General features: G+C 37.9%; 1 protein-coding gene across 1 annotated transcript in view; it reads left to right on the forward strand.

Moving 5' to 3' along the window:
* Positions 1-12,272, forward strand: part of LOC110111175 — a 60,286-nt gene that overhangs the window by 23,767 nt on the left and 24,247 nt on the right. Inside the window, exons 7-8 of the mRNA XM_020842936.2 lie at positions 5,975-6,092; positions 8,440-8,550. Coding sequence (XP_020698595.1) covers positions 5,975-6,092; positions 8,440-8,550 — 229 coding nt within the window. The remainder of the gene's footprint in view (positions 1-5,974; positions 6,093-8,439; positions 8,551-12,272) is intronic.

The following is a 12,272-nucleotide window of genomic DNA, read 5'->3' on the forward strand; positions in this document are numbered from 1 at the left end:
GCCTCCCAGATTATGAGGCCACATGGGAGCCATTGGAGAGGATTGCAGTGCAGTTTCCTGCCTTCCACCTTGAGGACAAGGTGGTACTTTGGGAGGGGGGTAATGTTATGCCGGTCCAGCATGGACCGGCTCAACCTGGACCGGCCCAGCCGGTCCGGGTTTTCTCCAGGCGGAGACGGGCCAGGGAACAGGCGGAAGGAGGAAAGGGGGTTGGGGTGGGGTCCACTTGAAATTCAAACATGGTTTAAGTGTTTTTGGAGGGAGAAGGAAGGGTAGAGAAGTCCTTTTGCTTTTATTTTGTATTAGATTGTATTAATAGGGAGTTATGAGAGGAATTAGGTTTTCACCTTGTTTTTGAAAAGAGTTTTGTGTTCTAGGGTTTCTTGCTTGGGCTCTTGGCGTTGCCGGAGATTGTGGGAGAGTTGTTTTTCCTCTCAAATTGAAGAACATTGTATCTTGCTTTGGTTTTGATCGTCTACTAGTGGTTTTTCCAACGTTTTCTCTCTATTTTCTCAGTTTTTTCCACTATTGGTGGCTGTTTTCTATTGAAAACAGCGGAATATTCGTGTCTTGGCGAAGATCCGATAGGAATCACTTGGAATACTCAAGTGGTACCTATCACAACTCTTCCCAGATCTTCGTCAACCCTTCATTTTGCTCGCTCTCCCGCCTCAATGCTTCCCAGTTTAAGATCATTAGTACTGACAAGGCTGCCAACTGGGGTTCCTCAACCCTCCTAGATAAGACGTATGCTGTCTTGTTTTCTAAGCGCTGTCGATACTGAATCTTAAAACCATATCTAAGCAACTTTGATAAACATATCTGATGCTCCTCAATGATCATCCATTATTCCAATAAATATTTCAGACTTCTCTGATCTGTCCTAACTAGAAATATCTCCCCAACAAATAGGGCCGTCACTTTTGAATAGCCAAAAAAATCGCCATCAGCTCCTATTCATACACAGACTTGAGCCTTGTTTTGGCTACTAGCACCTGGCTGAAATATGCAATAGGCCTTTGGCCTTGCATGAGTATTGCTCCCAGCCCATAATCGGACGCATCTATCTCCACCACAAATGGTCTCCCAAAATTTAGGAGCGTCAATACTGATACGTTGATCATAGCTTTCTTTAGCTCTTGTAAAGCTCGTGTCGCTCCCTCCCCCATTTGAAGCTATCCTTCTTCAATTCTTCTGTCAAAGGTCTTACAATGGCGGCGTATCCCTTCATAAAATTTATGTAGTAATCGGTGAGCCTTAAGAACCCGCGCAACTCCTTCCAGTTCTTAGGAAGAGGCTAGTCCACCATGGACTAAACCTTGGACTGGTCAGTTGACACCCTCTTTCTGAACATCAAATGTCCTAAATACTCTACCCATGATTGGCCAAACGAGCACTTTTTCCAATTGACAAACAATTTATGGTCCCTCAAGGTATCTAGTACTGTTTTCAAGTGTTCCCAACGTTATGTTTCTGTCATGCTATATATCAAGATGTCATCAAATAATATCAAGATAAATCTTCTGAGATACGACTGGAACACTCAGTTCATGAGGGACTATAAGGTGGCAGGGGCCTTGGTAAGACCGAAGGGCATCACTAGGAACTCGTAGTGCCTCTTATGTGTCTTAAAGGCCGTCTTGTGCACCTCAGCTACCTTCATCCTTATTTGATCATATTTCGACTTCAAATCAATCTTGAAGAAGATTACTTCTCCAAATAACTTATCCAAGAGTTTATCAATCACTGGAATAGGAAACATATCTAGCACCGTTTCCTTGTTTAGAGCCATGTAATCTACACAAAACCTCCAATTGTCATCCTTCTTATTCACCAGCCGAACTTGACTAGAGAAATGGCTCATAGTAGATCTAATGATCCCTGCTTCAAGCATCTCCTTGATCAGCCTCTCTATCTCATATTTCTGAACTTGGGGATAATGATATGATCTGACCCCTATAGTATATGTCCCCTCCTTTAGGGTAATGGCGTGCTCATGTTCTAGTGCTAGTGGTAACCCGATAGGTTGCCTGAAATTGTTGTAGAATCTGTTGGACCCCCAATTTGATTTCCCCTGTCTCCTGCTCCTGGACCCCCTCTATGCTCTGTAACTCCACCAAGTACCCCAGGCCCTCACCCTGGATTTTCCTGAGCATGGTTTTAAGTGAAATCATGGTTTTGCATAAAATAGCATTCCCTCGCAGCACTACCTTCTTTTCCTCTACCTGAACCTCCATGGTCAGGAAACTTCATCTCTAGAATCACATCTATATTTCCCACGTCCAGTGGAAGGAAGTCTTCCACCACTTGAATATCCTGCAAAGTCATCCCCACCCCTTTACATATTCCCGACTCCTCTCTATCTTACCCGTCCCCATCATCACCCACATTCTTCTATCTCCACCAATTACAACCTCAATCAATCCACGACTCAATTCGAGATGAAGTTATGTGTAGTCCCACTGTCCACCAAAATCACCACTTGTTGTTTCTCGATTTGCCCCCTCACTTTCATGATGTGATTTGGAGTGAATCCCACCACAAAGTTTAGGGACACCTTTGCCACATCTAAATGTAATTGTAATGTTTCCTCTACGTCCTGCTCCAGCTCGTCCCCGCTTCCTCTCCCTCTCAGACCATCAAAACCTGAAGGGCTTAATCCTTGCACCTATGTGTCAGTGTAAATCTCTCATCACACATAAAGCATAACCCTTTTGCCCACCTATCCTACACCTTTGCATCCGTGAGGCGCTTGAAATTGCCACTAGGACAAACTCTAGTGCCCTTCCCCTTCGGCACTTCCCTCTGGAACAACACCATCTGGGTCTTCGGTGCCAATTTCGTAGAGGTACTCTTGTAAGTCCCTTCCATGGTGTTGTTTCGACTGGCCTTCTCCCTTTGATAAATATTTTTCTTCCACCCTCTGAGCTAGCTCCATCGTCTCCCTCAGCCCTTTAGGTCTCAAAATCCTGAGCTCTGCTTGTATGACTTCCTTAAGGTCCTTCATGAAATTCCCTTCTTACCCTTCAGAAACCCTCCTTCAGCTTACTCGACAACAACTCAAATTTCTCCTGATACTCCATGACTATCCCCTCCTGAGTTAAAGCATATAAATGCTCGTTGAGGTCTCCTTCCTGAATGGCTAAAAAATGTTCTAACAAACAATCCTTAAATCCCTCCTATGAATATATCAGATATCTAGCCTCCTTCCATTGAAACTATGCTAGTGATTTTCCTTCCAAACATAGCCCCGCCGTCATGAGCTTCTCCCTGTCCGTCAGCCCATTGATAACAAAGTAACGCTCCACCCTATACACCCAACCCTGAGTATCTTCCTCTTAAAAAATTGGCATCAAAAGCAATCTATCGGTCTTGGCTGCTGCTGCATTTTAATTCAAGGTGTGGATTACCTTATTTGCTCAGTCAATCACCGAGGATGATAAATCAAGATACTTGGTTGCATGAAGAGACAACCTCTTTAGAAATAGGGCAGGTTAAGAGAGGTGGGCTCTGTGATGGGGACATTAGATAATGGAAGGTTTATCAGAGGTGTGGCCGCCGATCTACGGCCACGATCGAGTCATTGTATTTTTTATTTATTTATGTTATGATTATATTTTCTTATTTCCAGTTATCATTTTATTTGTTTTATGTGATTTCCTTTTGGACCCCTTTAGTAAGGGATGTCGTATGTAAGCCCCGAGGGCATTGTCGTCTTTCTATTTCTTGAATCTCATGTACAAGGCTATTTATAGCCCATTGTTTGCTTTTCGAAGGTAATGAATGATTATTTGAGAATTATGTTTTCTTGTTGGAGTTCGTTAGAGAGCTTGAGAGATCGGAGAGAGATCCCTTGGAGAGGGAAATCGGCGCATCACCCACCAACCTTGGAGACGGCCGGGTTCGTGGTTTTCTTCTTTATCTTTACCCTTTTCCCTTCCACCACCACTACCGGACATCATTACATCCAAACCATCTCCATCTCCAAGCCATCGTCTCTTCCCAACCGAGCTCCACAAATTTTCCCCCACTTGCCGCCGGCCACCTAGCCTCCCGTCCCGATTCCTTTTCCCATCACCCAAATTCCCACACTAATCCACCGCCCCACCCACAGCCAATCTCCACCGCCGGCTCCTCCTTGGCCTCTCCCTCCTTCCCACTTGCTCTCAATTCTTTCCTAAATTAGATTTCATAAAATTGGTAACTCTTATTTGAATAAATTCAAATCAATTTGAATTTCAAATAGTTACTTAAATTATAAATCTTATTTTAGGAAACCTATTAAATCAATTCTTATTTAAATTTTAAATTAAGAGAGGATGAGATTTTTCTTTCCAATCTTGATTTATTAATTAAGCAGTAATTACCACATTAAATCCCCTCCTCCCTACATAAGCCGCCGGCCCCTCATGGGATTAAAATTAAATTAGTTTCCTAATGCTACCTTCTTTTCTTGGAAACAATTCAAGTCCTTCTCTGACAAGAAGTCACGTCAATTTCCGTCCACTTATTTCAGCCTCTTAAATTGAAAATAATTCCAAAATCTGGCCACAATCCAGCCGCCCCTCAACTGTTTTGCTTGGTTTTATTTCTCCAAAATCCTCCTAAAGCTGACCTGATTCATAAGTCTCCTGCACTCTAAGTTGCTGCCAGAATTTCCTGAACTTTCCCTTTGGTTTTCCTTCAACCTGAAAGCTTCCAAAGGCTGCATCGAGGAAGCAGTTTGCTGTCTACTAGTTCCCACCGGCTCCCCATCACCATAGTATCTTCAACAAAGCTTGTCCTTGCCGTCCAACACTTCCCAAAGTCAAAACAGCGACTTCTCGCATAGATGGTTGATCCAGAAATAGAATACGGCCTCACCTACGACGAGTACGGGTTCGTGTGCATCTTGCATTCAACCTTCTTCGACGTCAACCCGAGTGTCTACCACACGGTGGAAGATTATATCGAGCGGATCTTGAATACTTTGGTGGAAGCCATCGAGGAACAATTGGAGATTATCGAGTGGAGGATCGCCGCCGATCCTTGACGAAGGTTTCCTACATCCCTTTTCTCTTATTTCTTGAGTCTAACTTTTCTCGTGGTTTGATTATAGTCACAAAGGCCGACCGTCGCCTACTTCTGCTAAGCTTAGTAAACGTATGATTTTTGAGTGTATTCATGTGTTTGCTAATTTCATTGTTTGACTAGGGATTTTTATTAAAACTGCTATTTTGGCATTATGTTGTTTTCTAATTTATTTTGAAGTTTCAAATCTCTGGTTATGTGACTTAGCCTATGTGGGCGTGACCCCTTTTTTTGTTTTCTTCCGTTGTTTTAAATTGCTAAAAGTTTTCTTTGTTATTTCTCTAATCAAGAGTTGTGCAAAATCTTAACCAAAAGCATTGCATCCATACGTAGTTCTACATCACTCTGTGATATGAAAGATTTTTTGTAAATTCTCCTATGACATGCTCTGTTAACTTTTGTTCATAGCTGCCTTGGGTGCATCATATGAATTTGAAAGCTACTAAATGCAGGATTTTTTAAAATAGGGAAGCTTTTTCCAATGCTTATTTTGTGTTGAAGATTGTTGATTAGATGCAGGGACTATTTGAGCTGTGGTTGTGATACATTTATTTGTTAGCTGAGCTTTAATTTTACATTTTTTTCATTAATAAAGTTAAACTAAACAGGTGTCATGTTCTTTCCAAATGGCCCTTTCCATTTTAATGTTCGACATACACGCTTTGTTATTTGACTGATAGTTAGTCATGTTATATTTTAGAGTTCATAATATTTTTATGTAGTTTTCCTGTTATAAACAGTTGTAGTGGAGATGGAAAAAAATTTGAAACTGCATGGTAAGCATAATTTGTCTATTTTTATAGCTGATCTTCCCTTGGCTTATTTCTCCCTCTTCTCTGCAGAAAATATAAAGAAGAATGAGAGCTACTCTTACGATCCTCCTATTTATGTGCTTTGTTTTCAGACTAGATGCTGAAGTAGCTAAACTTAGGCAAAGCATTGGTGGGATTAAATCATTGCAAATTTCTTCAAGTGAAAGCCAGGACAAAACATCAGAGAAAGCAACCCTTCTAACTATGGAGGTTTGGCTAATTTTTAAGTTTAGGTTTTGGATTTTTCTCATGGACTCTTCAACTTACTTCTATAATATTCTTTTAATAAGTTGAGTATTTCTCTAATATTATCTTATAAGGGAAAATGTTTCAAAATAGACCCCATCTATTCCCAGAGTTTTATATTTCTCCAATTTGGTCCCTCCACTAAACAAAATTGATCCCAAATGATCTCTCGGGGACTCTATTGGGATCAATTTTGTATTCAAATTTCTACCAATTTTTACTTGAGGAATTATTTAGGATCAATTGTGTATAGCCAAGGGACTAAATTAGAAAAATGTGATATTCAAGGACTAACTTAGCCACATACAATTTGGCAATTTAGGGGGGGTTGTTTTTTTATCATATAATTTTTATTTCATTTGTTATTTTACTATTTTATATATACTTTTCTTATTTTAATTATGCAAAACTATTTATGTAGGATTGTTAAAATAGAAATATATGATTTTCACACTTTTTTTGTTGAAAATTGAGCAAGCCATTCTCATTAAAATAAAGGAAAGATTTCTAGGAATGAAAAAGAATCAGTTCAATAAAAGCTTAAGAGGACAAGAAGGAAAGTGATTCACTTCCCGGTGATGTTGATTTTACCGCACAAATTTTATTTTGCATTGTTAATTCAAAAGAAGGATAGTGTCAAGGATTCTTTTTTTTTTTTTTTGTCAAGAAAACACTTGACATTTCTTTCATTTGAAATGGTTAATATGAATGTAAAAAGTAGACCTCCCAATGTTCTCTGAAAGCATTTTACAATATAAACATTTTTCCAAGTATTAAAGGCAGAGTCCAAGTACTTGAAAAGGGAAGACGTACAAGAAAGGCTATTTAGTTCCGTCCAAATATGAGAAATTGTACTACATCCATAGAAGATGTGAAAATTATCATCATTGTTGTTTTTACATGTGCCATAGCTTGCAGTATTAATAACACCTTTGTTTAATAAGGAGACCTTCTAGGAATTATACTTATATAAAGAAATTAGATAAGGATCAAAATTTTAGGACTAATAAATTTACAATTTCATTAGCTAGTTGGTAAATGAAAATTTATTGCCATTAGACTAAAAAGAACTTATAATGAACACATCATTGGAAGAAAGCTAATAATAAATGTTCCTATCTTATTTAATACCAAATCAATTGATAAGAGATAAGAGAAATTTCTTCTTATCATTAAAGTGAAAAGGATTGTCCTCTTTTCTTGTCCTATGTCAACTTCTGGTCGTAGTATGAAGGGAAGCAATAGAAAAGATCATGGAATTGAGAAATGAGAAGAAATTATTAATCCGCTTGTCCTTTTAAAAATTAATTTTTTGGGTGATTCATACCATTGGCCTTAGAATGTTGATGGTAATTTTTTGATATTTTTTGCTGAGTAGTTAATGTTTATTATTAGGAAAAATAAACTAATAGCAATTAGATAGCTATCTTTTATAATATTTGACTAATAAGAGTCGGTGCATGCCTACTCTTATCTATGAAGAAATATAAGCTGCACTTTTTGGGGTTTTCTTGCCCTTTTCAACGAAGAAATGTTGTTCCTTTGTAATTGTTATATTGATAATGATAATTACACGTATCTAGTTGAAGGCCTGATAAAGCTGAAAATTGTTTCAGTTTTCTTGTGCTTTCAAGCATCTGCGTTCATAACTTTTGCTCTATAACTCAAAAAAGTATTGCGGATTTGTATGAAAAAATATGAGTACCTTTTGGTTGTTGCAGTAAGTTATTATGCAGGTCATATCTTCAGCGATTGTTACTTTCACAGAACAGTCATAACACTATGGCATACCGTTTCTAGGATATATGATTTTTTTTTGTTATCTTGCATTATTAATGGAACCCACCTTAGCTTCCTCTTCATTTAGCCATGCTCATCTTTTTTTAGATGATGCTTGGGCTGAAGATTTAACATCAGCATTGCAAGAGTAATACCTCAGCACACTTGAAAGTGTCTTGATGATATTTGGAATGTATTTATCAAAAGGATATATATTTTTTATTCACGTTTATTTTCTTTGTGTGAGCATCTTTGCATGATTTGTTTTATATTTCATTTTAATATTTGGTGGAGAGGGGTGGGCCTGAGTGGGTATGAACACCTGAAGAATGTTATGTATGCTTTGTTTATGTTTATGCCTTTTAATAACTGGCAACTTTGCACCCGCTTTATTGATCTGTGATGTATATTTTTAATTTATGAAAATATTAGCATGCAACATGTCTTCTACTCTATTTTGATGATAATGAGTTAATTTAGTAATTAAGTAATTTCAAATTAGACTATTATTCAAGTGTTTTGATAACTTTAGGCTCTCAAAGATGCACTTGCAGAAGTTCGTCTATGTTCAAGAATTGAAGCCTTACTTCTAAAGAAGAAAATCATAAACCCTGGAGATTCACCTGAGATCCATTATCAAAAGGTATGTTGCTAGAGATATATTTCCTTCACCTATAAAATGAGCATGTTTTTAACGTATTGTGCAAGCGATCTTTTCCGTGCATGTGCTCAGATGGTGTCTTACGTATAAGAGTTCAATATCTGCGGAGCTTATGGATCAAGAGTGCATTTTGTTACTTATATATAACCTATATATGATGCTGAAAATGAGTTCAAATTGAACGCAAAGGGCATTTCCTATGTTGCCAATGAGTAATATTAGGTTTTTATTTTTATTTTTAATTATTATTATTATTTTGAGTTATTGATATCAGTGAAGTTTAATTTTTCATTGATGCATGGGCAGCACAAATTTCCATGAAATAGAAAATGTTATGTACTCATGCTAATTAATGCAAGAAAGCTGCAGGATTTCCTTACCTTGTGGCAACATGTTCTAAGCCTATTGCTGAATCAAGTGCTGAAAACTAGTTTTCACATAAATTCTTTCACTTATTTGAATTTTATTTATTTATTATTATTATTTTGAGATATTTGTTGACCACTAACCCCATCTCTCGCTAGTTTACTCCCAAACGACGCAATGATTCGCTCCTCAAATTAAATTCCCCCTCTCCCTCATAACTCTCGTAACTACCCACTGACATCACAAAAAAGTACTCCAATGCTCACAAAACTCCCTCTCTCGCTCGCCATTCAACTTTCATGCACGGAATTGCCCGCTCCCCCTCTCGCTCGATCTCTCCCTCTCGTATCTTTGTGCCACACACAAACACAGGAAGCCGAAGGAAGACCCCCAAGCCCGACTCCTTCCCTTGCATCTCCCTCATTCGTAGCTAAGCCCATCTCACTCTATCCCATGCAAGGAAGCTGCCCAACCCAGCCTCCCGCCTTCTCACGCATGCAGGACCCCAATCGACTCCGTCGTCCGACCCGATCCTCCTCCTTCGCTCGATTCCTTTGGTCGAAACTCCCAATCGGCCAAATATCCAACCCAACCTCCCTCTCCCATTCTCTCGATACCACATGCAAGGAACCCCCAGGCTACAAGACACCCTCAGTTGCACTTTGACACAGTCTCCTACTTTCGACAGGCCGAACCAACCAGTATCCCTACAACTGCCTGTAAGTATATGATTTTAATAGTGGAGTGTTTGTAAATAATAGAGAAAAAAGTAAATGTGTGTGTGTGTGTGTGAGAGAGAGAGAGAGAGAGCAATTGAAGACCCAAAGACTTGTGCCAGGAATAAACGTCTCGAAGCCCTTGCGCCGTCGTATATTTGATTTGGCTAGACGGATTGAAAGGCAAGTGCCTTCCCAACCTCTCTTTGCGGAGAGAGGATGTCGGGAGGTTGCCGAATTTTCGAGAAGACGTCGGGAGGCTGCTAGATTTTCGAGAAGACGCCAAAGAAAAAGAAAGAAGAAAGAACAAAAAAGAAAAAAGAGACAAGTACCGAGCAAGTGAAGACTCGAAGACTTATGCCGGGAATAATAGTCCTAAAGCCCTTGCTTTGTTGTATCTTGGATTTGGCCAACTGGATGTAAAGGCAAGTGCATTTCCAACCTCTCTTTGCGGAAAGGGGATGCCGAAAGATTCCAAAAATTTTGAACAAACAAATGACTCACACAATTAATTTAAAAAAAATATTGAAGATTAATTCTAAAGCTCATGAGGGATTTAAAGTTATTCAATTTTATAATGAATGGTTGCATATTTTTCTAAGAAGGATTCTTTTTACACAAATCATCATATTCAAATATTTTGGAATCATTCATACCTCTCACAAAATAATGGAATGAGACAATGCCACTAGCTAATAACTTATCTAGGATAATCAGTGACAATTTGGACTAAAATGCTTCTGTTGCACTTTCAAAATCACAAATTTCTCAAAACACCAATCAATACAGGTTTTTCTTTTTTAGACAAGAGGTTCAAATCAAATCAGTTGAACCTTCTATCAGAGATACTAAAGATATGAAGGGAGGTATTATGTTAGAAGGTTCACAGGCCAATGGTTTTCAAAATGGTTCCATATGTGATAATTCTTATGGCTATTGACATCATCTATCGTGAGTACCCACTAGGATGGTTGGATAATAAGCTATCTAGTATTACTATAAGCTTGATTGATAGCATGAAGAATGAGTCTTTTGGGCTAAATAACCCTTATGTTATAGGGCTGAATATAGATTTCACATTCTAAGTTCAAGAAATGTATACAACAGAGCATTTGGCATGTAATTGTTGTTTGATATCTTGTAGCATTATATTTCCCTTAAGCATTGCAACAATGGAGTTGACTTGATATATGACGCATGCAAATTGGGCCCTATTTGTTGTTTGTATAGACAAGTCTCCCAACCTAGAGAAAATTAATATACTGGAAATCAAAGCTAGTGTTAAATTTTGTAAAGAATTAAGTAGTTCCATAATTCATTAAGATTTTGCACTCAAAGAAACAATAACCCTTAGACACTAGAACATATGGTTTATATAGGAGAAGGGGTAGGAGATCAACGGTAGATTAGTCATCCACTTGGTACTCATACAACATATTTGTGTATGGTGGAAGCTTTCTAAAGATCGGAATATATGTGTAATCATAATAAGTGGTTCATTTTTTTAATAACAAGAAACAATTCTTGGATTGAATGATTAGCAAAAAAACCATCATAGATTACTTACAATTGCCAAAAGTTTTTTATAAAAGCAAAGGTTGAAACTACTTGATTAGTTCATCACATGTCTAATAAAATACAACTAGTCTAAACAGCATTGCTTGTCGCTTAAATGGGTTCTAATTCATTCAACTATTTATTCTACACAGGCAACCTTCAATGTCGTCATCCTATGCTCTATTTATTCAACTTGCTTAATCAGTTGGCTTAATCAAGTTAACAATGAGAAATCCAAAGTATTGAAACTTTTAGGTTGTTAAACAAGTGTTACCCAGTCCAACATTGATGGCTTCTCATACGTGTTTAATAGAACTATCATCACTGTTTTTGCTACGCATGTGCTATGATTTTTATTTGAAGCTCCTAAATGCAAGATTTGGGAATGCTTCACGGATTTGCTAGTGCTCAAACACGGGAAATCTTAATCAGAGAGGGCTATATAATTTTCAGAATACCCTCAAAAGTCTAAAATCATTCATTCAGAACCTAAATTCAAATCTTGCCAATAGTTTAAATTCTTGAAATGAAATATTTCGCATGTGCTCCAATCTTTACGTCAAGCTCCTAAATGCAAGATCTAAGAATGCTTCGCGGATTTGTTAGAAGTGCTCAAACACCTCAATGATTGTTGTGTTGAATGTAAATCTCAACCGGAGGGTCAATTCTCAAAGCCTATTAAATTTTCAAATTTTAATATCTATCAAATTCTAAACATTTAAATGGAAATTTAATCAACAAAAACTCAAAACTAAAATTCATCCACACTTCGCAAAGGTTTGGCGAGGATAATGAATTGAAGAATAACTTCAGCCACAAAGAGCAGATATCTTGTGGAATGTATTACTACAATTCATTCTCAGTTGATTCATCGCTAATAGGGACATGGCACATTTCCTCTGACGGGGTGATTTTGCTATAAAATGACACCACTATCTTACGGTCATGACTAAAACCCATATGTTCCCTAATTATTAGTCCATTGAGTAATGAATTATAGGGTACACTTTATAAGATTTAAAGCCCTTTGTTAACTAAAGTTGACAAACATCCACCTTAGATCTA

This window comes from Dendrobium catenatum, unplaced genomic scaffold (assembly GCF_001605985.2).
Source record: "Dendrobium catenatum unplaced genomic scaffold, ASM160598v2 fragScaff_scaffold_621, whole genome shotgun sequence".
Lineage (NCBI taxonomy): Eukaryota > Viridiplantae > Streptophyta > Magnoliopsida > Asparagales > Orchidaceae > Dendrobium > Dendrobium catenatum.